General features: G+C 47.5%; 1 protein-coding gene across 1 annotated transcript; it reads right to left on the bottom strand.

Annotated features, from left to right (window-relative positions):
• Positions 1–465: 465 nt before the first annotated feature.
• Positions 466–6,968, bottom strand: LOC125547660 (ABC transporter B family member 21). The gene is made up of 10 exons (XM_048711473.2): positions 6,077–6,968; positions 5,580–5,977; positions 5,258–5,496; positions 3,881–4,406; positions 3,446–3,719; positions 2,475–3,337; positions 2,074–2,340; positions 1,594–1,857; positions 1,193–1,486; positions 466–1,050 (listed from the first exon to the last, which is right to left on the bottom strand). The coding sequence occupies exons 1-10, from the start codon at positions 6,420–6,422 to the stop codon at positions 691–693; spliced, it is 3,831 nt and encodes a 1,276-aa protein (XP_048567430.1). The 5' UTR covers positions 6,423–6,968; the 3' UTR covers positions 466–690.
• Between the last annotated feature and the right edge of the window lie 19,156 nt (positions 6,969–26,124).

The raw sequence follows: 26,124 nt of genomic DNA, 5'->3' as shown, positions 1-26,124 counted from the left end.
CAATGCTGCGGCAACTACTACACATGGTGGCCCCACCCCATAGGTCAAGGAGCACCAGGAGAAATCCGTCCAAAGGGCTCGCGTCCGATTAGCTAATTAGTGAGGCAATAGCTTACCAAGACAATGATCAGTAACTGGTCAAGAGGATGATCAGCCACACAGAGTGAAACGTGGCTCATACCATGTTTTATCGTTTGGTCATGTTAGAGATAAACAAACTCAAAATTGAAAAATTATGCAGGTGGATAGATGAACATTACTCTTTTTCTTCCATTATTTCTGCGTTTGTTTCTTAATGTGTATCCATCTTAAACAATAGATTACTTTTCCTTGTTTATTTAGCTTCAAAAGGTGAAATGAGAGCAAGTTTCGGCAACACCGTGATTTTGTATCAGAGATGTCACGGTTAATTTTCTTTTACAGCTTATTGCTATGCCTAGATCAAGCAGTGGCGAGAACTGGATATTTTAGAGAGTACGATTATTTTGATAGAAGATAATATTTGGGTATTGTTATTCCTATATAGAACTTTTTTGTTCCTTTTTCTAACAAAGAAATATAAAGCGTTCGTGCGTAGGTCTTCGGATAGGGTTTCATTTTCACAGCGAGCTGACACCTGAACCGAACGTGGTAATAATTACCAGGCGTGCCACCCCCAACAATTCCGCGAGCGCCCCTCTTGGAGCGGCGCTACGACGACGGCGCCGCCGCGGAGTGGAGGGCGACGAGGGACGCGTACGCGCCGCCCTTGACGGCGATCAGGGCCTCGTGCGTGCCCCGCTCCACGATCGCGCCGTCCTTCACCACCGCGATCACGTCGGCGCCCCGCACCGTCGACAGGCGGTGCGCCACCACCACCGTCGTCCGGCTCGCCGCCACCCGGTCCAGCGCGTCCTGCACCGCCCGCTCCGACTCCGCGTCCAGCGCGCTCGTCGCCTCGTCCAGCAGCAGGATCCTGGGGTCCTTGGCCACCGCCCGCGCGATCGCCACCCGCTGCTTCTGCCCTCCCGACAGCTGCGCGCCGCGCTCCCCGACCACCGTGTCGTACCCCTGCAAACAATTCAGGTATCATCGATCAATCCACGACGAGAAATTTCAAAAAAATCCAGGTATGATCGACCAATCCACGATGAGATATTATGAACATGAAATGCAGCTATGTCGATCTGTGGATGAAAGAATGAGTCCTCACCTGTTGGAGTGAGCTGATGAACTTGTGGGCGTTCGCCAGTTGCGCGGCAGATACGATGTCCGATTCCGTGGCCTCCCCTTCCTTCCCGTAGGCGATGTTTGCCCGGATCGTGTCGTTGAAGAGGGCTGGCTCTTGGCTCACCAGCCCCATCTGCTGCCTCAGCCACCTCACCTGGAACTTCTGGATGTCCACCCCGTCCAGAAGTATGTGGCCCGCGTCAGGGTCGTAGAATCGCTGCAGCAGCGATATTGCTGTCGATTTGCCGCTGCCGCTCTGCCCGACAAGCGCGACGGTCTGAGAGACAGGTTCACGGCGCAGATAGTTAGTTAGGTTCAGTTTGGCAAACTTGTGCGTTGTTAGCTGAGATAGGTTAAATCTGGGTTGTGGGTTGAGGCTGGTACCTTTCCTGACTGGATTGTCAAGCACAGGTCTTCGAAGATCTGGATATCCGGGCGGGTCGGGTATCTGAACCTCACGTGCCGAAACTCGATGTCGCCCCTTAGTGGTTCTAAATTCACCCCGGCGTCATCGCTTGGGTCAATCATCGATTTACGGTCCACGATGGCGAATATAGAAGATACGGCTGATCTTGCTCTGGAGGAATCTGAGGTGAGGGTGCTAGTGTGCGATACCCCGATTGCTGCCATTGTGAGAGCAAGAAACACCTGCAATTTAACATGCCCAAGGTACAATAATCTTTAGCAACTCCGAAGTAACAATTAACCAGACACGGCATTCTAACTGTTGTTAAGATACTAGCCACCTTCTGGTTTGAATTTATGTGGCAATGTATGATTGATCTGTGTGTATTGAAATGGAAGAGCTTGCTTATGATTGAATGCTGAAATATGTAAAGATCTCATAATGAACATACGACATACCCTGAAAACTTTGGGAAATGTTGTCTTCTTATCCTCGACAAGCCGAGCACCAGCATAGAAGCTTGCTGCGTAGACTCCAAACAGCAAAAAGAAGGAAACTCCAAAACCAATACCACTTATTATTCCTGTCCTGATTCCTGTTTGTAGCGGTCCTTCGCACTTTTTGTTGTACAAATCCATCACCTTCTCTTCAGCTGAAAATGAGGCCACTGTCCTTATGCTACTTACTGCATCATTTGCCACTTGACTTGCCTCCTCGTACATCATCTACAATCATAGTTGAGAATCAGTGACCCAACATAACAGAAGTATTTGTAACTACCTAATTCTGATCAACATAGAGATTGCACAATAGATTGAGAAATAAATAAATCCGCATTTTTATGATTTCTGGTATATACCTTTGCATCTGCACTGAATCCCTGGATAAATTTCATCTGGATCCATCCATTCAGGCCGATGAGTGGTATCAACGCCAAAATGATAAGAGATAGCTCCCAGTTTGATATGAAAGCAATTACCAGGCCAGCAACTAATGTTGCAGAGTTTTGCACAACCAGTTGAAGTGTATCACCCACGAGCCCCCTAACTTTTGCTGCGTCTGACGATAGCCTTGACCCAATTGAGCCACTTGAGTTATGTGGGTCATCAAACCATCCAATCTCCATATTGACCACCTTTTCAAAAGTCATTAGTCTGATTCTTCTGATGAGCTTGCACCCAGCCACCGAGAAAAAGTATGAGCCGACAGGGAGCGACACGAAGTACACTGCACCAAATATCAAGAACATGGATGACCAAAACGCAGCATCCTTCTTTAGCATTTCTGGGGGCTCATAGAATGCTTTGATCACATTCGACAAAAGTATTGCAAAGATCGGGAATATCACTCCACTGATAGCAGAAGCAACAGAACCAAGTATAAGCACTGGGACCTCTGGTTTGTTAAGGGATGCCAGGCGACTGAGGGGCACTTCCTGTTGTATTTCATCAGTTATGTTCTTCGAGCAGCCAACCTGAACATCAATTTCATGAGGTATGCCGAATGGCACTGAGAATGAGTGATGGCTACTGTTATCCCGAGATGACCTTTGGCTAGTTGACTGATTTACCAATGACTGTTTGCCTAACCGAATCCCAGTATCACTCTTCCTACCCGACTTGTTCTGATTGCTTGCGCCCTCAGAAGCATGACTTGTTTCCTGTAAGCGTATCAGTTGGCTGTAAGCTCCTTCTGGGTCCCTCAAAAGGTCATGGTGTGGACCTGGTGATTGTCAAATGTTTCAGCTACTGAGCATTTGCTGACATATAATGTGTAAGAGGTACTAAACGACTATTTTGAATCACAAACACCAATGTTTCAGAATTATACCTTTTTCAACTATTGATCCTCGGCAGATGACAGCAATTGTATCGGCATTCCTTACAGTCGTCAAACGGTGTGCAACTATGACAGTGGTCCGATTTGTCATGACCCTATCAAGAGCCTCCTGCACAATCCTTTCAGACTCGGTGTCCAAAGCGCTTGTCGCTTCATCCAATAGCAGGATTCTTGGATCTTTGAGAATCGCTCTGGCAATGGCGATTCTTTGCTTTTGCCCACCAGATAGTTGTGTTCCATGTTCACCAACCGAAGTAGCGAAACCCTAAGGAATGTCACAAACATCAGAGATTCAATATATGAGGCGGAATTGTTTAAACATCTTTTTCTTTCAGTATATAGAATTGTCTAGGTCCTTAGTCTTGCTTCATCTATTTAGAACTAATTACCAGTAATGCAAATTCAAAGGTTTGTCGGTCTTCTAACCTGGGGTAATTTATCAATGAATTTGGAGGCGTTAGCAAGCTCAGCCGCAGCTCTGATTTCCTGATCTGTCGCATTGTCCTTACCATAAGCTATGTTATCTCTTATGCTAGCAGCAAACAGGGCCGGCTCCTGGCTCACTAAGCCAATTTTACTTCTGATCCACTTTAACTGCAACTCCTTGATATTCACTCCATCTATTAGAACTTCTCCGAGCTGAGGATCATAAAACCGTTCGATCAAGCTGATAACTGTTGATTTTCCACTCCCACTCTGGCCAACCAATGCAACGGTTTTGGCGCTCTGTATGGCAAGGGAGAAACCTCTGAATATTTGCTCATTGGGCCTTGTTGGGTAGGAGAAGTGAACATCTCTGAACTCGATATCCCCCTGAATGTCGTCTAGCATCCTACCCTCTGTGCTGTATGCATCGATTTCGGGCTCCCTGTTGATTGTTTCAAACATCTTGTATGCTGCGGCCTGTCCTCCTGCGAATGCTTTCATGCTTGGTGATGCCTGTCCTAGAGCTCTGATAAACAAAACAGAAAAGTCTCAGCTTCTCAAACTAACGGGTTCCAGTTTAACAAAAAGTAGATATATGAGCAGGGAAAATTGGTCGGTGGTACAAAAATATAGTAGTCGTAGACGATTCAGTAATACTTACTGAAATTTATCTAACGAGTAATTCTTTTCAGGGAGAAGCTGATGAAGTCAAAGAATAGTTGGTCTTCCATAAAACAATGAAAGAGTTGGTGGGAACATGATTGCAAAAACACATAAAAATTTATCAAATGTTTGTTTCGTGCTACGCTGACTGGCTATGATTGGTGTGAAGTTAAGTCAGCAATGACTTGGATATGGACTTGGTTAGCTGCTGCCAACTAAATAAGACCCTACACGCATAGTTGGGTTAGCAGTTTGCACATGAAACCCTATGTTGCGTATCACTGTCGAACACTTGCCAAAATCAGCACAAAATCCAAAAATAGATGGCTAAGATTGCCCTATCAGGCCACCCTAAATGAAACAGCAACCTTTTGAAGGTTGTTAAACATTCCTTCTCTTTCATGATAGTTAAGACAGCAATGACTTTGATATGCGCTTGGTTAGCTGCTGCCAACTAAATAAGACCCTACACAAATAGTTGGGTTAGCAGTTTGCGCACGAAATCCAATGTTTCTTATCCTTGTCAAACACTTGCCAAAATCAGCACGAAATCCAAAATGGACGGCTAAGATTGCCTTATCAGGTCTAAATGAAACGGCAACCATTGAAGGTTGCTAAACCTAAACATTCCTTCTCTTTCCTGATAGAGTAACTGTCAATCATGAAACTGAGATTGCTGCAGCTGAATTAAAGGCGCGGAGATCACGAACTTACAGCGAGCCGGTAAGCACCGCGAAGATGACATTCATGACCTGGGCGCCGGTGTATCCCTTCTCTAGGATCAGCTTGGCTCCATACCATACCCCCAGGGAGTAGCCGCAGAACAGGAGCATCATGACGGTGCCCATGCCGATGGCAGCGACTAGGCCTTCCCGGACACCGGAACTGTAAGCGCACTTAAGCGACTTGTTGTACTTCTCCACCGCTTTCTTCTCCCCGGTGAAAGATGCAACCTGTGGTGATTTGTGTTCCACACATTTTTGTCATTGTTGCAAAAAAAAAATGCAATGCTCTGAATTGTAGTGTGGAACCTTACTGTTCTGATGGAGCCGACGGTCTGCTCGACGACGACCGCGGCTTCGGCGTAGGCGGCCTGCCCAAGCGACGCCATCCTGGCAACGACATTGGACATGACCGCACCGGAGAGGACGAGCGGCGGGATGGTGGCCACCATGACGAGGGTGAGGAGCCAGCCCTGCGCGAAGGCCACGGCGAAGCCTCCAAAGAACGTCACCATCAGCTGGATGAACTTGCCGACCTTTTCCCCCATGGCGTCCTGGATGAGCACCGTGTCGCCGGACATGCGCCCGACCACCTCGCCGGTGCTGGTGTACATGTCGAAGAAGGCAATCTCCTGCCGGAGTATGGTCCTCAGGTACATGTTCCGTATCCGCGCCGCCTGCCGCTCGCCGGTGATCATCCAGCAGGTCACCTCTGAGTTCATTGGTCACAGACACAGAGAAATTATTAAACTTTGACGGGTTGCATGGCAGCGTCTGGAAGCTGAGTGATAGAGTGGCCGGAGGCACTTACGGGCGAAGGAGGCGACGGCGGAGGCGATGGCGAGGTAGACGAACTCGAGGGAGACCTGGGAGACGCGGGCCAGGACGTCGCCGCTGCCGCCGGCCGCGCCGCCGAAGGCGTCGACGAGGCCGCCAAACAGAACCGTCATGAGCGGCAGCGCGGCACCGTTGGCCACCGCGCCGACGGCGCCGACCAGCATGAGCGCCGCGTCGGCGCCGTCCGCGAACGCGAACAGCCTGTGGAACGGCACGCTCCCGCCGCCGCCCGCGCCCGGGCGCCGCTTCCCTCCTCCCCGCGCCCCGTCTGCCGGCTGCCCGGCGCCGTCCACATTGAACGCCCTGCTCGACTCCGACATGGCTCGCCTTCAAGATTCGCGGCAAAAACAGCAAAGCACGGCGTGCCTCCGGCGCACCACCATCTACTTACTACCACGCGCCGCAGCAGATCAGATCAGAGCTCCCCGCCGCCCGATCTCTCCTCCCTAGCTACCATTGGCGCTCCTCCCCTGAGGCCGGCATCAATCAGTGCGCAGATCAGAAGAGTGGAGCAGGAGGAACGGGTCACGGGAGCCAAAGGAGGAGCGGCGCGTCGAAAGGAACAAGAAGCTCAGGTCCAAAAGCACCGCCAAATGGCAGCTTTCCCCATGGCTGCCTGCCGACAGGGGTCACACACACACACCAGCACCGAAGCCAAAGGATTCGCGGCCAGCACGAAGCTGTGTGAAAGGTAGGTATGAATAATGGCGGCGATGCAGCTCGGCTCGGCTCGGCAGGAGTACGCAGGCAGATGCGCAAGTTGCAACGAATTTACTACCACTATTGTAGTGGCGCTGGCGCCTGTGGTGGAGACTGGAGTGGACTGCACCCGACTGGTGACCGCATTACTACTGCGGGATGAGTAGATGAGGATATCATATTTTTTGTCCGCGAAGTTGGCTGAGGTTATCAATGCGTGGCAAATCACAGAGCGCAGAAGACGCGATGGTTGGATGGTAAGGAGAACACTACACTACTGTGCTTTCAGTGGGAGCAGATATTCGCTTCGACGACAAAGGTGTCTGCGACGATTTTGTCAAGCTTAAGATGATATGCCGGTTCAATCTTTTTCACACAAGAATGGGTGTATATGCGTATATACGAGAGCAAGAGATAGACATGTACGACGGTACGAGTGGCGGTACGCTGCGGCGGCGAGTGGTTGCGGTTGCGTGCTAGCGAGGAGTGACCAATTCAGCATTTTGTTATGCTATCGAGACGTTCCGCGTCACTGTCTGAGCTGAGCGGCAGCACGCGAGGTGATGATGATGGGTGGAGACTCTCGAGAGCGAGCGCTGCTTTGATTTTATATGGAGGATCCCTTGCTTCCGGGTCAAGCACTAGTAGACCACTGTCCCGTCCGGCCGCCCCAATTTGATTTTCCACGCCAGTCAAACCGGTACGTGCTCGCCCTGCTTTCGTGATTTGGTGGTGCGTCATTCGATTCGCAGGCCTCTCTCTCTCGTTTTGACTAACCACAGTGGTAGCAAAGTTCGGCTCCTGCGGCTCTATCGCCCGGTGTCTTTCGAGGTTGGTGGATGAGTGCAAGGATAAACATCACGAACAGGGACGGATGAGGGGTTGATTCGCTCCGTATCCTCATCAGAGCATCTCTAGCAGATCCCGCATCCGGGAAATAACCGCCGGTTTACTAGACGAGCTTGTTTTTTCTGCCCGAAGCAGGTACCGTGAAAACATGATATGTATCGGGTACGGAAGCAAAGAAATGCCAGAGTGTTTTGAAATCTAGGGCAGCAACCACGGTCAGGGAGCAGGTGGAGATCATACCCAAATGTCTTGTGAGTGGTTAGCTTTAGGCGGGTGTGTTGACCTGCACTTAATGCTGCCATTGCTTGTAGTAAGTTTCTTGTAAATTCATTCTGTTTTCTATAAATATATGGTACTACTACGCTTTGGCGTGTTTTCTAAAGCAGCGACTGTTAATATGGATCAGCGGGAGTGTTATTATCACGTTAGAGTGTTATAAAACATCACTGGCCCCATTTTCCACACTAGCCAAAGCAGCACGATTTCCATGATTAGATGCATCATCATGTCCCTCCCACTTTGATTAAGCACGTACTATACTCTAGCTAACACAGCTAGCAAGGCGAGGTTCCTTATACTTGCCTAGTACAAGTAGTGGTTCTGCTTTTGCATGGAGTGCTCTCATTAGCACGTTATTAAGATATCAAGCATATCGCCCACCTTTTAAAGCCGCCTCGAGCTTTTCACGAACAAGTTGGCGCATGTGGTGCGGAAGCCTTCCGCGGATCCGCTCCTGCTGGGTGCCTCCTCACATAAGATGAGCCGAAAGTGGGTGAGGGCGCGAGGACAAGGCGCACTGCTCCAGGCATGTGGGCTGTTGGGAATTCAACTCACGGGCCGTTTAGGATTTTGATTGAAAAAGATTGGGAGTGACGGTAACGTGGACGTGGTGATGAGTCGCCTAACAGTCTCGCTTTCTCATGGGCGATGTGGTGGACTGGTGGTAGTTGCCTAACAGTCTTTGCCTTTTTTCTGCAGTTTTGCTAGAACTCATCTAGATGAGATATAATTTGGTCTCATTTATCTTTTATAGCCATTAAATGTGATGCTATAAGATGCGTGTGTGCTGACATGGATGTTATATGTTCTTGTTTTTCAAGTGAATGAGACCAAATTATATCTCATCTAGATGAGTTTTAGGTACTCCCTTTTTTCTGGGCGTGCGACGTTTCGGTTTCGTTCCTGACTTTTCCCGGGAGTTGGTGTGGTGCTCATAGACGTGCCTGTCGACCGGCTCGGGATGAGATGTTTATCCGCATGGTGGCGACTGTTCACGCCATCGTTTCCGGTCATTTTTGTGTTATAATCCTTGAGGCTAGCTAGCTGCCAAGGGTGTCAATTCGCTGGTACTTGCAGCGTGTGGTTACCGTGGATGCATAATAACTGCAAAAGGAATTAGTGGTTTCTTAACGAAACAGAAACACGGAGATTGTATGATTCCAGTGAAGAACACAGCCGGCTGAAAGCCTGAAATAATGAGCACAACCAGGTTGCTTAATAATGGTATAAAGAATAATTAGTTAGTTTATGTGCAACAACTCTCTTTTTTGTGTGTGTGGTTTCCCGCAAAAAAAAGAAAAACTTTTGTGCATGAAGTTTTTTTCTGTAGAAAAAAACAGTACTGCTAGCAATCAATTACTGCGCCGTCCTTGGTCCAACCACCCTATACTAGCTGCTACGAGTAGCTGCGGCTCACTTTCTTCATTGAACAGTGGATGTACTGTTGGCGCGTCGGCCGTTCAATTAAGTAAGCGTTTGCGTCATTTGTAGATCATCCGGAGAACTGGTGTTTGTGATCATCAGGAAATGGGTTCCCATGGCGAGACCAATACTTCTTTATCAACATAGATAAAGAGAAAAATTCTCTCTACAGTATCTGCTTAGATGCCCAATGAATGATGTGATTCGACAATACTTCAATTTTTTATTAGTGCATGATGAAGCATATGGGCTAGTAGCATGGTTATGGCTAGTCATTTCCTCTCCTCTCTTTTCCCATTCCCTCATTTTGAGGGCGTGCGAGGGGGTGGAGTTAGGACGAGATAGAGCTACTAGTGCAACCACTCTGGCGGGTTTTGTTTGTCCCTGATTCTTTTTCCCCAGAATTGTTGAGGATGGAAAAGGTGAGACGATGCCGGCCTCTTTCTGCTTCGCAATTATTCGAGCATGCCCAAAAAACTGCATGGGGCCATGCCTCAAACTAATCAGTGGTCACTCTGGATCACAGCTGCTCCAGAGATGGATTATTAGCCAACTAAAATCCCAATGATCCTACGAATGGATTCCTAAAGCATGCATCTAGGCATATATGCCATGGTGATGAGAGCTGGTATGCATTGGAGGAGTTGAATCATTGGTTCTTATTTTATTTTTATATTCGGGTGAAATCATTCTTAGGTTGTTGATGAAAATTAGTTAAACACGCATATGAATATGATTCACGTGTACTCGTACATTTAAATAGACAATGGTTCGGCGCCGCCAAAAGCTTGTGGGTTTTGGTGCGTCTCTCCTCGTCGACTCCACAGCACCACCAATGAGCCGTGGACGACTGGGCGTCAGTGGAGACCAATCATTGAAGGTGTGGTTTAGCTTAGTGGCAGCGCTACTGCACTTGCTACTCCCTCCGTCTCGGTGCATTAGGCATTTAACGAAAATAAAATAATCTCAAAATGCTAAGGCACATAGGAGCAATATTATTTGCATGCATATTAGTTAGACACCATCTATGAATTGGAGGACCAATGCAAGCAATTTATGCAGCACACTATTTGGATTTGAAGAGGTCTCCTAATTAATAGCATGTTTTCAGTTGAGAAAGGAATAGTGTGATCGGCTTCCTCTACGATTCATTTTTTTTTCTGCTAGCCCAATCTCTACGTGCCTAGGTTGCAGTGCACCTCCTAAGATGCCTAATACACCTAGACGGAGGGAGTATTGGAGTTTCTTCTGATCATCGACCTTGAAAAGTCCGTCCATGGTGTGCTATGGCTGCATTCCGACTTCACATCAACTTCATGATCAACTTTTATGTTTGAGCGGTACTTCAGGAAGTGATCATGAACTCATGGAGTTGATCACTTCATGATCAACTCTGCGAAAGCTATGGAGAGGAGTGACCATATTTGTTATGGTGCGGCCGGGCGCTGCTATGTATCCCTGTAGCGAAACACGAGCATGGGTGTCGCTCACGCGGGTCGAATGGGCGTCGCTCCAATTCGATCAGTTTTGTTAAAAAAGTGTAATATGTTTAATAACAGGGAGTGTATGTGTGCACTAAAATAATCTTTTCACCTTTTTTTCAAAAATATTAGTATTTGGGTTAAACACGAAGAGGGCCGATCTTTCACGAAAGGAGTGGATACTGTGATGAACACGAAGAACATAATGGGAAAACACGAAGGGAAAGAGAGGAAACACTCAAACCAACAAGATATGGTCACACATATGCTAGATCCGAGCACACATAGAGATCACACAGTCCGAATCCAACAAGGGACGATACATAGGTAATCGATTCTTCTCCGTGAGGAGGTCTTGGGGTCTTCCCATTAGGGGTCTTGAATCCAAGTGGATCTTCTCTGAAGAGGTGACGGTCCCTCGCGGTGGAGTAGATCCGGATGGATGAGCGAGGCTCTATCTCACATATGAGCTATCACAACGCTGACCCTAGAAAGAGGGAGGAGGATGAGTATATATAGTCTAGGGGGCGAAGGGGTACATGGGCTTCGACCCTACACTATGCGCAGACAGGGGAGGCCGGACATCCGGGCATTAGGCCGGATGTCCGGGCTTTTGCGAGGGGCTGGAGGGGCCGGATGTCCGGGCTGGCGGGGTTGGTCTTGATGCATTCGGGATGGAGGGTGCCGGATTTCCGGGCTTGGCCGGATGTTCGAGCTGAGGCCGGATGTCCGGGGACTATAGGCACTTATAAGTGTGTGCTAGGGAAAGAAAGCAAGCTGAGTAGTTCTCACTCTGTCTGGTGACCAAGAACGCTTAGGCGGTTGTCGTGGTGGACGCTCCAGGGGCCGGATGTCTGGGGTTATGGCGGGATGTCTGGGTCCTGGAAGCTGCTCTTGACTCCTTCCGTTGGTTCTCTTCATCCGTGAACTTGGGGACTTGTCCGTCTTCACGTGCATCTTCGGGAGGGTCCTCCTGGTAGTAGCCATGTCTTGAGTGGATCATGTGTGATATCACTAAGGAAGGAAGTCACCTCGGTCTCGAGAGCTCTAGCTCTAGCTTGTGCCATAGGTCCTCTTGGCACTTGGTGAGACGATGGTAGGTCCATGGGGATGACCGTAGGATGCTCCACAACAATATGCAAGTTGCGACACGTCAAAACATTTGTTGGTCTTTTTGACCGAGAAAACTTCAGAAAATGCACAATTTTGTCGAAAACCAAACAACTTCGCATGGTGCGAAATTGGTCATACAAGGCGACAAAAATATTGCGTCACTTCAAGGATGTCGAGAAACGACATGCCTTCAGACCGAGCCTTCTGGTCTTCCCGAACACCCTTCGTTAATCAAGGTCTACTTTTGGACATGCTTGAAATGATCCTAACTTTTGCAACCAGGTCACCATGCCTATGGCAAACATACTTATCAAGTTTGAACGGTTTCCGACACCGTATCCATGTCAGGTTTGAAAGATTTCATACACCATGTAGGTTTGACCATGGATATGGTTGAAAATCTAGAAACTGCAAAATTTGTGAAAAACTAAAACAACGGCATGATGCCCTCAATGAGTCATACAAGACCAAAAAAAGAGTTATTTAACGCATGCCAAGAAACAATGGGTGTACCCGGACACCGTATATTAAACATGTTTTTTCTTTGGACATTCTTGAAATGGCCCAAGTTTTGCAAGTAGGTGGGCATACCCATTGTAGGCATCCATGCTAGGTTTAAAGAAACTTTTTATTTAAAATCATAATTTAAAAAGGTAACTAAAATTATTATTCTAAGTATTTAATAACACACTAATAAATACAAAGCGCCAAAATTGAAAACAATAAATGTTTTTAAATAAGTTAATTAATTTTTGAATGAATAAATAATTTAAAATCATAATATAAAACATTTACTTAAAATTGTTATTTTTATATTCCAAATAATATTTATTTTTGCGAACAGGTTTAAAAAAGAATAATAAAGTGCACAAAAGATAAAATGAATTAACGAAAAAGAACATAAAAAGAAAATAAATAGTAAAAAAATATTAGGCCTTGGCCCAACAGGTTTCCTTTTTTAAACTTGTCCAGAAACTAACAATATATACGGGAATATTCAAATATATTCGTGTTTTCTAAAGAATTCTACACAAATACAAAAAATGTTTGAGAAAATTCACAAATATTTTGTATTTTGATGAATTTTTTGAAATTCCAAATTTGTTTGTATTTTTCACAAGTTGTTCGTCTTCAAAACTTTGGTCGCTTTTTTTAAAAGTGTTCATGTTTTGAAATTTTGAGCAATTTTTAAAGTCACATTGTTTTTTGAATTTTCTGTACAATTTTTTGAAATTTGGATATTTGTATATTTTCTAACAATATATGAAAAGGCGAACTTTTTGAAATTTCAAACAAATTCCTGTGTGTGGCGACATCTATCTGGGGAACTCCTAGTCAACGCTTTGAGTGTCGGTTAGGAAGTTGGCGCTCGCGCGCAAGGGCTGTGGCCCAATATTGCGCCAGCTCGCTCGTCTGCTCGCCAGATTCACAGGCTCGCTCGCTTTGAAAAAAGTTGACAAGTTGGAAAAACAGTTCACGAATTCAAAACTTGTTCATGAGTTAAATTTTAAAAAGTTCATGAATCGGAAAAGTTTGCGACTTTGAAAATTGTTATGATTTAAATTTTAAGATAATAAATTTGGAAAAAAGTTCATGGATTTTTAAAAAGTTCACGAGTTTGATTTTTTAACGAATTTCAAAATTGTTCATGAGTTAAATTTTTATGAAGACGAAAAAAGTTCACTAGTTCGTAAAATGTTCACAAATTAGGAAAAGTTTGAGGATTTGACCAATGTTTCATGAATTTTTAAAAGATTCACAAATTTTAAAATGTCGTTAAAAATAAAAAGGAAAAAAAATCAAGCGGAAACCATGCATGAAAAAACGAAAAGAAAAATTGTTCCGAAGAACCTGAACCGGAAATGTACACAACAAGAAGAGAAAGAAGCAGAACTAAACACAACAAGCCTTCTGTTCCATCTGGTGACGGTCAGGATTAAAGTACATGGTTACATGTTCGAATCCTAAATGGCGCAATATTTTTTGAGTCTCAAAAGAAGGGAAAAAATGTAAATGAGCAAAAGGGAAAAAATGTGAATGGGCCGAGTGCAGGCAGAGCCTACTCCTCTGTATGTACCCACAATACATATACATATGTAAGTGGATACCTTTCCTCAAAAAAAAAATGTAAGTGGATACCATTTGCCAAATGTCAACATTACCCTTCATACGTTTTGTGAGGGGGGGGGGGGGGGGACCGAAGCGGGGCTCCTCATCAGTATACCTTAAGATAAAATGGTGAGTGGCCTGAGGACTTTGAAAATTTTGCTCATAAATAGCTTTTCTCCGAGCATGCCATAATGGCCACATGGTAACCAAGATACCGACAAAAACCTCATGTGGTAGCTCGTCCATCAGACTAAAGATCCACCTCTTGGCATCCGGTTCATTAGTGTTCATAAGTACATCGACAAACTTCCGACCCTCGAGTGCCCATACACAACGTGACAATATTACATTCAAGAAGTAAGTGCCTCCACGAGTCATTGCTTCCGCATAATCTGCAGCTACTAGCTTGAGGAATTTTTAGATGATGTAAAATATCCGCTGTAGGAAGTGACTGTTGTGCTAGTCTTCAAAGAAAGTATTTTATTTTTGCAGGCACATATACCTTTCACGTATTTGTCCACTCCTTGTGTTTTTTTTTTCTGAACCAGAAGTTCCTGCCCTTTCCCTGAGCCAAGCTTCACGACAAAGTTTTGTTGCCACCAACATTTTGTATGCAGACCGGACCGTAAATATTCCCTTCTTCTCCCAACTCCAAGACCAGGAATCATCGACATACTATTCTTTGCAATGAGCGAATATTCTTGCTCTGCCGCATTCATCTCATATATAGCAAAAATTCGTAGATAGGGTTCCACTTTATATTTGTCAGTGGCTGGGCCCACTGTTGTGCCAAATGTGCGGCCTGCACAGGGCCCATAATTTTGTGGGCCCCCAAATTTTATATGTAGACCTAGTATTTTTTTATAAAAAAAATTCCAGATCAAGGTCACACTGGACCGTGAGGCGTTGGAGCTGGGCCTATGTGGCTATGTCTTGAGACCATCGAGCGCTGCGCTACGCTTCCCTATAGGCTACAGATCGTGAGTAAGATGGAAAAACAGTTCCTAGAAAACGATCGTAAGATGGAAACAGATCGTCCGTAAAGAAAAATGAGATCTTTGTGCTACACTACAGGCTACGATCGAGAATCGGGATCGTCTCGAACTCTCGATCAGGCCCTATTCTCGATCGCGAAACCGTCGCGTCGGCGATCCGGTGATGCTACTAGAAACGGGATCCACGGATCGTCTCGTCGCCTTCGCCTCATCAGGCCTTCCTGTTCCTGACTTCCTCTCCTATATTTCATACTCGTTGGCTCGTTGCATCATTGGATCGATCTGTGACCGACTCCAGCCTCCAGGTGCTTAGCGAGTCCTTTTTTTATTAACTTCGGTTCCTACTCATAATTCCTAATTTTCGAATTAATTTTTTACAGGGATCATTACTTCGTGTCTTCATTAGAGTGGCATGACTGTTTTTCCAATGCAAGTATTGCATATAGAGTTATGTTGACCATTCCTGTGACAGTTGCATCGGCAAAAGAAGTTTTTCTAAGTTGAAGCTATTGAAGTCCTATATGCATACTACTATGACACAACAAAGACTCAATGATTTGGCCATAATAGCACTTGAGAGTGAAGTGTTGGAGAAAATTGATTACGAGGATATCATTGAAGATTTCATTTCAAAGAATACTAAAAGAATGAAGCTTTTCAAATAAATAGCAACCGGGAGTTTAATAGGTATGATTTTTATACGTGCAATTGTTATGTAAAACATTATATTATATACATTATAAAAAAATTCTGCTTCATATATATATGCATTATAGTTGCTTGTTAGTTTACTTTTTTTAGTGAGATAGAGCCTCATTCTTTAGTTTCGCACAGGGCCACGGATTTTGTCCGCCCGGCCCTGTTTGTCACACGGTTCAAAATCCTAGAGGCGTCTTGGACGCAAGTTTATGCAGCTTTCTTTCGCGAGCTATATCTGGCCATTTCTGAAGAATAAAAATCGACTTAATATATATGCATGCACGTGTCCGCAAACTCCCGCAGAAAAAGGGAAGTTCAGTTGGAGCCTTGGCGAGAAAGTTGCGGGATCGTATCGCGCTTATTGATAATCTCATACTAGCATTTGCTGGTAGGTTATGTGGAGTATTTAACAAAAAACTATCACAATTCGTGAAACTGTGTCTATAAACTATCATTTTACAAATTTATGGCGAAAACTATCATTTTTTTACTAATCCTTGACTGAAAACTACCAAGTCTGAAAAGAACACGATTCGGCTCTTTTAAACGCGTTTCTGACTAGCTAAGCCCACACGCGAGTGTTTATCTTCTTACTCCTCCTATTGTCTCTCTTAGGCATTTCAACAAACACCTCATCTTCGTGCCCCACAGCCGGGAGCTCGCCGACGAGGTAGTTGCCGGCGAGCGAGAGCACGCGCAGCTCGGTGGTTATCCCATCCAACCCCCGGCCGACCCTCCTCTTCTTTCTCCCCCTCTGGCCGGAGCACGACCTCTAGCAGGGCGGCGGTGCGCCCCTCCATTGCACGCGGCAGCGCTCCTCTGGCCAGAGCGCGGCGATGCACCCCGGAGCACGACGACGGTGCACCCTTCGGCGCCGGCCGGCAAGGCAAGGAGCAGCAGCAACAGCGGCCGGCAAGGAATAGCAGCAGGCGCGAGCGGCAAGGAGTACCAGGGAGCAGCCGGCGCGGGCGGCAAGGAGTAGCAGGAGCAGCAAGCGCGTTCGTGCGCAACCATGGCTGAGCTCGAGCCCGGGCGCGGGTGACAAGGAGTGGCAAGGAGCAGCCGGCGCGGGCGGCAAGGAGTAGCAGGAGCAGCAAGCGCGGCCGGGCGCGACCATGGCTGAGCTCGAGCCCGGCCGTGGCGGCGGCGGCCATGATTAGCTCGTGCCATTAATCCGTGAAAAGAAGAGAGGTCAACTCAATGGCGAGGCTGCGGCTATGGCGCATGGGGGCAGGGTACTGGACTGCTTCGCCGCGTGCGTGGGAGCCGGCGCCGGCTGCGGCTGTCTGTGTGCACGCGCGCTGGCGCCGGAGGAGGAGGTGGAGGAGAGGAAGGCTCTGGTGACCGGGAGCAGCCAGGTGGTGAGGCTCAGCGACCTCGTTGTCCAGGACGCTAGGCTTCCATCTGCTGGCCGCCGTCGCGTGCTTCGTCGGGGTGTCGCCATTGAAAAGAGCGCAGAGTGCATATGAGGTGTTTGAGGAAATGCCAGAAAGAGAGGGAGAAGGAAGAGGAAGAAGATTGATGCTGACAGGTGGTCCCATCCTATCAGAAAGGCGTTTAGAAGAGGTGAATTGGACACTTTTCCGACATGGTAATTTTTAGTCAAAGATTAATAAAAAAATGGTAGTTTTCGGCACAAATTTGTAAAATGATAGTTTGTAGGCATGATTTCACAAAATGTGATAGCTTTTTGTTAAATACTCGTTATCTGGAGAGCCCTGGGTACGGACCTTATATATGCATGCATGGGATCTTTAACAATATTTCACCCATCTGGCCATCTCCCTGGGTACGGACTTTATATATGCATGCATGGGACCTTAATTAGTATGTTTTGGGTATCTCAAACGCCAATTTTTAAATCGCCTGCATACATCCGGACTGCGAAAGCCATCCAATATAGGCTTGTATCAGTCCGCATAGTGGTCTAGACGTGTTTTTTCCTGTAAATCGGAGACATACGTGGGGCGGGGAGGGGTGGGGGTTTGCAGGCGTCCGGACCGCTGCTATGCCCGCATCTGACTGCCCTGGCCCACCCAAACCTCCTCTCTTGTCCGCGTGTGCTTCCCTCCCGAAATGGTGAGCGCCGCTCTAGAGCGTCAGTGCCGCATTCATGCCCGGCCAGAGTGGACGCGACCGCTTACTGGCGCCGGCATTGAAGCGGCGCGCCGGCCGAGAGAGCACCGTCTGCGCCACTTCCCGGTGCAGGCGACTGCTCCGCGTTCAAATGACACGATGGCCGTCCATCCGTCCGCCTGCCGCCTGCATTAATGACACGGGGTTGTCGAGGCAGCTACTCCGGCGCCACCTGTTTGTCCCTCTGTCGTCCACCATTGCAATACCAACTGGAGCAGAGACCATTACCGCAGTCATCTGCCTCCGATCCCTTTCTCCTCTCCACACTACTCCCACCATGGCTTCCTCGCGCGCTAAAGATCTCGGGACGGGCTCACGCTGGAGCAGAAGGAGATGGCTGCCATTGTTGCCGTCTGGCGGGCTGGCTGCCAACCGAAGGACGACGACAAGTCAGCGCCACTCACCTCGCCCGCGCCACCATCGCCGGTGCATTGCACCATGACCATCGGCGAGACCCGTGTTCACTATATGGACATGGTGCGGGAGCAGCGGGAGGAGCAGTTCAGGGAGGCGCAGGCCGACGCCTCCTACAACCACCAAATCCTCCAGGAGCACCTGCAGACGGAGGAGGAGATGGTCGTCGGTGGGGAAATCGCAACGCGGACATGGCGGAGCGGGAAGCGCTGCCCGTGGTCCTACCGCTCCGCCAGCGACATCCGACTGGCCCGCTGGCGGTACCAAAAGTGTTGGGGAATGCAGTAATTTCAAAAAAATCCTACGCACACGCAAGATCATGATGATGCATAGCAACGAGAGGGAAGAGTATTGTCTACGTACCCTCGTAGACCGTAAGCGGAAGCGTTATGACACCGCGGTTGATGTAGTCATACGTCTTCACTATCGACCGATCCTAGTACCGAAAGTACGGCACCTCCGCAATCTGCACACGTTTGACTCAGTGACGTCCCATGAACTCACGATCCAACAAAGTGTTGAGGGAGAGATTCATCAGCACGACGGCGTGATGATGGTGACGATGATGCTACCGGAACAGGGCTTTGCCTAAGCACCGCTACGATATAACCGAGGTGGATTATGATGGAGGGGACACCGCACACGGCTAAGAGATCAATGATCAACTTGTGTGTCTATGGGGTGCCCCCTCCCCCGTATATAAAGGAGTGGAGGAGGGGAGGGGCCGGCCCTCTCTATGGCGCGCCCTAGGGGAGTCCTACTCCCACCGGGAGTAGGATTCCCCCCTTCCATGTAGTAGGAGTAGGAGAGAAGGAAGGGGAGGAGAGGAGAAAGGAAAGGGGGCCCGGCCCCTTCCCAATTCGGATTGGGCTAGAGGAGCGCGCCTCCCTCCTTTTCCTTCCCTCTCCTCTTCTCCACTAAGGCCCAATAAGGCCCATATACTCCCTGGGGGGTTCCGGTAACCTCCCGATACTCCAAAAAATGCCCGAACTCATCCGGAACCATTTCGATGTCCAAACATAGGCTTCCAATATATCGATCTTTATGTCTCGACCATTTCGAGACTCCTCATCATGCCCGTGATCAAATCCGGGACTCCGAACTACCTTCGGTACATCAAAACACATAAACTCGTAATACTGATCGTCACCGAACGTTAAGCGTGCGGACCCTACGGGTTCGAGAACTATGTAGACATGACTGAGACATGTCTCCGGTCAATAACCAATAGCGGAACCTGGATGCTCATATTGGTGCCTACATATTCTACGGAGATCTTTATCGGTCAAACGGCATAACGATATACGTTGTTCCCTTTGTCATCAGTATGTTACTTTCCCGAGATTTGATCGTCTGTATCTCAATACCTAGTTCAATCTCGTTACCGGCAAGTCTTTTTGCTCGTTTCGTAATGCTACATCCTGTAACTAACTCATTAGCTACATTGCTTGCAAGTCTTATAGTGATGTACATTACCGAGAGGGCCTAGAGATACCTCTCCGACAATCAGAGTGACAAATCCTAATCTTGATCCATGCCAACTCAACAAACACCATCGGAGACACCTGTAGAGTACCTTTATAATCACCCAGTTACGTTGTGACGTTTGGTAGCACACAAAGTGTTCCTCCGGTACTCGAGAGTTGCATGATCTCATAGTCATAGGAATATGTATAGTTATGGAGAAAGCAATAGCAACAAACTAAACGATCATCGTGCTAAGCTAACAGATGGGTCAAGTCAACCACATCATTCTCTAATGATGTGATCCCGTTAATCAAATGACAACTCATGTCTATGGTTAGGACACATAACCATCATTGATTCAATGAGCTAGTTTAAGTAGAGGCAAACTAGTGACACTCTGTTTGTCTATGTATTCACACATGTACTAAGTTTCTGGTTAATACAATTCTAGCATGAATAATAAACATTTATCATGATATAAGGAAATATAAATAACAACTTTATTATTGCCTCTAGGGCATATTTCCTTCAGTCTCCCACTTGCACTAGAGTCAATAATCTGGATTACATTGTAATGATTCTAACACCCATGGAGTCTTGGTGCTGATCATGTTTTGCTCGTGAGAGAGGCTTAGTCAACGGGTCTGCAACATTCAGATCTGTATGTATCTTGAAATCTCTATGTCTCCCTCCTTGACTTGATCGCGGATGGAATTGAAGTGTCTTTTGATGTGCTTGGTTCTCTTGTGAAATCTGGATTTCTTTGCCAAGGAAATTGCACCAATATTGTCACAAAAGATTTTCATAGGACCGATGCACTAGGTATGACACCTAGATCGTATATGAACTCCTTCATTTGCTGCTTCCGAAGCAGCTATGTATTCCGCTTCACACGTAGATCCCGCCACGACGCTCTGCTTGGAACTGCACCAACTGACAGCTCCACCATTTAATAAAAACACGTATCCAATTTGTGACTTAGAGTCATCCAGATCAGTGTCAAAGCTTGCATCGATGTAACCGTTTATGACGAGCTCTTTGTCACCTCCATATACGAGAACCATATCCTTAGTCCTTTTCATGTATTTCAGGATGTTCTTGATCGCTGTCCAGTGATTCGCACCTAGATTACTTTGGTACCTCCCTGCTAAACTTATAGCAAGGCACACATCAGGTCTGGTACACAACATTGCATACATGATAGAGCCTATAGCTGAAGCATAGGGAACACCTTTCATTTTCTCTCTATCTTCTACAGTGGTCGGGCATTGAGTCCGACTCAACTTCACACCTTGTAATACAGGCAAGAACCCTTTCTTTGCCTGATCCATTTTGAACTTCTTCAAAACTTTATCAAGGTATGTGCTTTGTGAAAGTCCAATTAAGCGTCTTGATCTATCTCTATAGATCTTGATGCGCAATATATAAGCAGCTTCACCGAGGTCTTTCATTGAAAAATTCTTATTCAAGTATCCTTTTATGCTATTCAGAAATTCAGTATCATTTTCGATCAATAATATGTCATCTACATATAATATCAGAAATGCGATGGAGCTCCCACTCACTTTCTTTTAAATACAGGCTTCTCCAAAAGACTGTATAAAACCATATGCTTTGATCATACTATCAAAGCGTATATTCCAACTCCAAGAGGCTTACACCAGTCCATAAGTTGATCGCTGGAGCTCGCGTACTTTGTTAGCACCTTTTGGATCGACAAAACCTTCTGGTTGTATCATATACAACTCTTTTTTAAGGTATCCATTAAGGAATGCAATTTTGACATCCATTTGCCAAATTTCATAATCATAAAATGCAGCAATTGCTAACATGATTTGGACGGACTTAAGCATCGCTACGGGTGATGAAGCTATGTACCTAGGGTAGGGTCATGGATCTGTCCAAGATACCCTCCCCAAGGACATCTATAAAGGAACCAAAAGCATTCGAAGAAGAATCAGCATTCACTCGACCATGAAGTTATGTTCCACTCGACAGTCTCGAAGACACTCGACCGTATAGATAATCACTCGACTACCAGAAGATCTAGAACCACTCCACTCTGCAACGGTCGAGAATTAAGTCATAGCTTTAATGATCATTTTGTATCTTTATTACAGGCGTTACCAGTAACGTCTCCATCTTTATGTACCTTAAATCCTGTGTAACTGAGGGCCGGAGGGGTCTGGCGAACTCTATATAAGCAATCCCCCTCCTCAGGGACAAAGGTTTGCACCCCCTGTAACACACACGCATATAATCCAGTCGACTGCCTCCGGGCTCCGAGATGTAAGGCTGTTACTTCCTCCGAGAAGGGCCTGAACTCGTAAAACTCACGTGTACAACTCCTCCATAGCTAGGATCTTGCCTCTACATTCCTACCCCCCATTCTACTGTCAGACTTGGAACCATGTCAGTTGGCGCCCACCTTGGGGCAGGTGTCTTAGCAACTTACTAGAGAAGTTGCGATTTTTTTCGATCCCCATCAACATGGTTTCAGGCGGAGGTTTGGCCAAGGGCCACGAGATCCGTCTCGGTGCGCTCGTATTCATCGCCGACGACTCCGTGGCTCCAAGAAGCGCCACTCGACGTCGAGGCGCTCCCCGTCCGCGGGGCAACGCACTTTCGCGCGTGCGTCCGTGGCGTCCTCCTACGGCAGCCATCGACTCAGTATCGGTCGGCTCCCGTGATGACCTCCCTCCATGCAACCCGCCGGGGCAAACATTCCGGTCGGTCGAGGCTTCAGCGGTGGGTAAGGCATGCGGTGGCTCGCCAATCGGCCACCCCCCAGATCGCGGCAATCGAGCTCGACGAAACTCTCTACGGCCTGTTCGACTGGCTCCGTAGAGACTGCATTCGAGTGCGACAGCAGCGACCCCGTGGCGGAAGTTTTGATGGTCAATGGACCATGTAGCCCTCCTGGCTTCACCCGTGAGGACGGAGGCGATGGTGGCGGCGATCCGTCGCGTGTCCACGAAAAGTACCGACCCGAACCCCTCTCTTCACAGAGGAGGGAGGAACTTCGCCGCCAGAACATGGATGCACTTCACACTCCTATCGTTGGAGAAACCCTTGAAGCCCAGGCCTTGGAGGAGGCGCGCCTGGCCAACTTGGCTGAGCGCACTCGACTGGAGAACCTCCAGCGTGCACTCGACGAGCGTGCTCGGCAGCATGCTCCCGAATCCAGTCGACGTCAACTTTTTCCACCTCCGACTCAGGTATACCGAACTCCAATCCAGAATCTCGCGGCTGCGGCCCGAATAGCGGAGTCAATTCAACCTTCCTAGTCAGAAGCTGGTCGAGGTTTGGTGCAGATCCGGTCTTTGCTCCGAGCCGCGGGAGAGCAGAATACAGTAGTATCTCAGTCGCGGAATAGGATTCACAACAGATCCGTGGTTGCAGACACAGTCCAGTCGGCTCATAGCCCAAGATCGCCCCCAAGGCGTGAGGGGCGTGGAGACCGACAAGATCAGTATAGAAACCATGAGCAGTATGATCACTGACTCAATCACGATGATCGTCGTCGAGGACCAACGCCTCCCCCAAGAAGTGGATCATACGTACCTCGGCAGCAGGATGACAAACATCCTCATAGTGGTGGGCGAAGGATTCCAGTCGACCCCAGAGAACCGGGCTTTGATGCGAGATCTATTCTTGTTCAGGGTCTAGTCGACAGAAACAGAGCTCATAGAGAAGGCCCCAACAGAGATTTTCCAACCAGCAGCAGAGTGCATGTCTCAGGCCCAGAGTGCTTCAGCAGAGTCATCAGGGCTGCGGTGATTCCTCCCAACTTCAGGTTGGCGACTGGAGTCAGTAAGTTCACTGGTGAGTCCAAGCCTGACACTTGGCTTGAAGATTACCGAGTGGCTGTACAGATCGGTGGCGGCAACGATGAAGTGGCCATGAAGCACCTTCCTTTGATGCTAGAGGGCTCGGCCAGGGCGTGGCTGAATCAGTTAGCTCCTGGTAGTATTTATACTTGGGAAGATCTTGCTCGAGTATTTGTCAGAACATTTGAAGGTACTTGCAAGCGGACGGCAGGGTTGAAAGAATCACAGTGTTGCATTCAGAAACCGAATGAAACTTTGAGGGATTATATCCAGAGATGGATCATGTTGCACCACACAGTGGAGAATGTGTCAGATCACCAAACAATTTGTGCCTTCAAAGAAGGCGTTAAGTATCAGGAGTTGAATCTGAAATTCGGTCGGACAGGAGATATGACTCTGACTCGGATGATGGAGATTGCCACCAAGTACGCCAATGGTGAAGAAGAAGACCGACTCCGGAGTGGCAAGCACAAAACAGTCGCCCACGAAACCGGAGGAGGAAACTCCAATCGGAAGCAGAAGCGCAAAGCCGAGCCAACTGCTCCTGGTGAAGCCTTAGCCGTGACTCAAGGGAAGTTCAAGGGGAAACCCAAAGGACCGTGGAATCCCAAGAAAGTAAAAGATCAGGATGGAAATGATGTGCTGGATTTACCATGTCACATTCACACCAAGAAAGATGAAGAGGGTAATTTCATCTACCCAAAACATACCACTCGACAGTGTCAACTCCTGATCTAGCAATTCCGAGAGAAACAACCCAAGGAAAAGGAGAAGGAAACGGACAAAGTTGAAGATTAGGAAGAGGACGATGATGGTTACCCCCACGTCAATTCCACCCTTATGATTTTCGCTGATGTTGAGAGTAAGAGTCGACTGAAAGTCATCAACAGAGAAGTGAACATGGTTGCTCCGATGACACCCAGTTATTTGAAGTGGTCTCAGACTGCCATCACATTCGACCAGTCCGATCACCCGGCGCACATAGCCACCCCTGGGAGGCAAGAGCTGGTGGTCGACCCAGTAGTCGAAGGTACTCGATTGACTAAGGTTCTGATGGATGGTGGCAGTGGCCTAAATATACTATATGCAGAGACATTGAAAGGAATGGGCATTCCGATGTCCAGACTCAGTGAAAGCAATATGAGTTTCCATGGAGTCATTCCCGGCAAGAAGGCTGCATCACTCGGCCAGGTCGCCCTTGATGTAGTGTTCGGTGATTCCAAGAATTATCGCAAAGAAAAGTTGACATTTGAAGTTGTGGATTTCCAGAGTGCTTATCATGCTATTCTGGGCAGGCCAGCTTATGCACATTTTATGGCTCGACCATGTTATGTGTACCTCAAATTGAAGATGCCTGGTCCCAAAGGGGTGATCACTATCACTGGCAATCGAAAGAAGGCAGAAGAGTGTTTCCAGAAAGGCTCAAAGATCGCTAATGCATAGATGGCAGTAGTGGAATTATAGGAATATCAGAAAAATGCAGATCCGAGTGGTTTGTTGCGAGCTAAGAAGCCTGCCACAGATTCAACATTCCAGTCGTCTGGCAAAACAAAGTCGATTCACATTCACCCGACGGATCCCAATGCTGCTCCGACTCACATTTCAACAACACTCGACTCCAAATAGGAAGAAGCGCTCATCCAGTTCCTCCGTGAGAACTGGGACATCTTTGCATGGAAACCTTCGGACATGCTAGGTGTTCCCAGGGGACTGGCTGAGCATCGTTTGCGAGTCGACCCAAAAGTGAAACCAGTCAAAGAACATCTTCGACGGTCCGCCGTACAGAAGAGGAAGGCAATCGGTGAAGAAGTGGCTCGGCTTCTGGCAGCTGAGTTTATCCGTGAGATTTACCACTCTGAGTGGTTAGCTAATGTTGTCATGGTCCCAAAGAAGGACGACTCACTTCGCATGTGCATCGACTTCAAACATATCAATCGGGCATGCCCGAAAGATCACTTTCCTCTCCCTCGCATCGACCAAATAGTCGACTTGACTGCGGGGTGCGAGCGTTTGTCCTTTTTGGACACTTATTCCGGGTATCACCAGATCCGTCTGTATGGACCCGATGAGATAAAAACATCTTTCATCACCCCATTTGGGTGCTTCTGTTATGTCACTATGCCATTCGGTTTGAAGAACGCTGGAGCCACATTCATGCGGATGATTCAGAAGTGCTTGCTCACTCAGATCAGTCGGAATGTGGAAGCATACATGGATGACGTTGTGGTTAAGTCACGTAAAGGTTCCGACCTACTAGCTGACCTTGCTGAAACCTTTGCCAACCTCAGAAGGTATGATATCAAGCTTAATCCATCAAAGTGCACGTTTGGAGTACCAGGCGGAAAATTACTCGGTTTTCTCGTATCCGAAAGAGGGATTGATGCTAACCCAGAGAAAGTGGGTGCCATACTTCGGATGAAACGCCCTGTGCGTGTGCATGATGTCTAGAAGCTTACTGGTTGTTTGGCCTCCCTAAGTCGATTCATTTCTCGCCTCGGTGAAAAGGCACTGCCTCTTTACCGACTGATG

The sequence above is a fragment of the Triticum urartu genome, chromosome 1A, assembly GCF_056163025.1.
Source record: "Triticum urartu cultivar PI428250 chromosome 1A, HENAU_Tu73, whole genome shotgun sequence".
Classification (NCBI taxonomy): Eukaryota; Viridiplantae; Streptophyta; class Magnoliopsida; order Poales; family Poaceae; genus Triticum; species Triticum urartu.
This window is presented reverse-complemented; position numbering and strand designations above follow the sequence as displayed.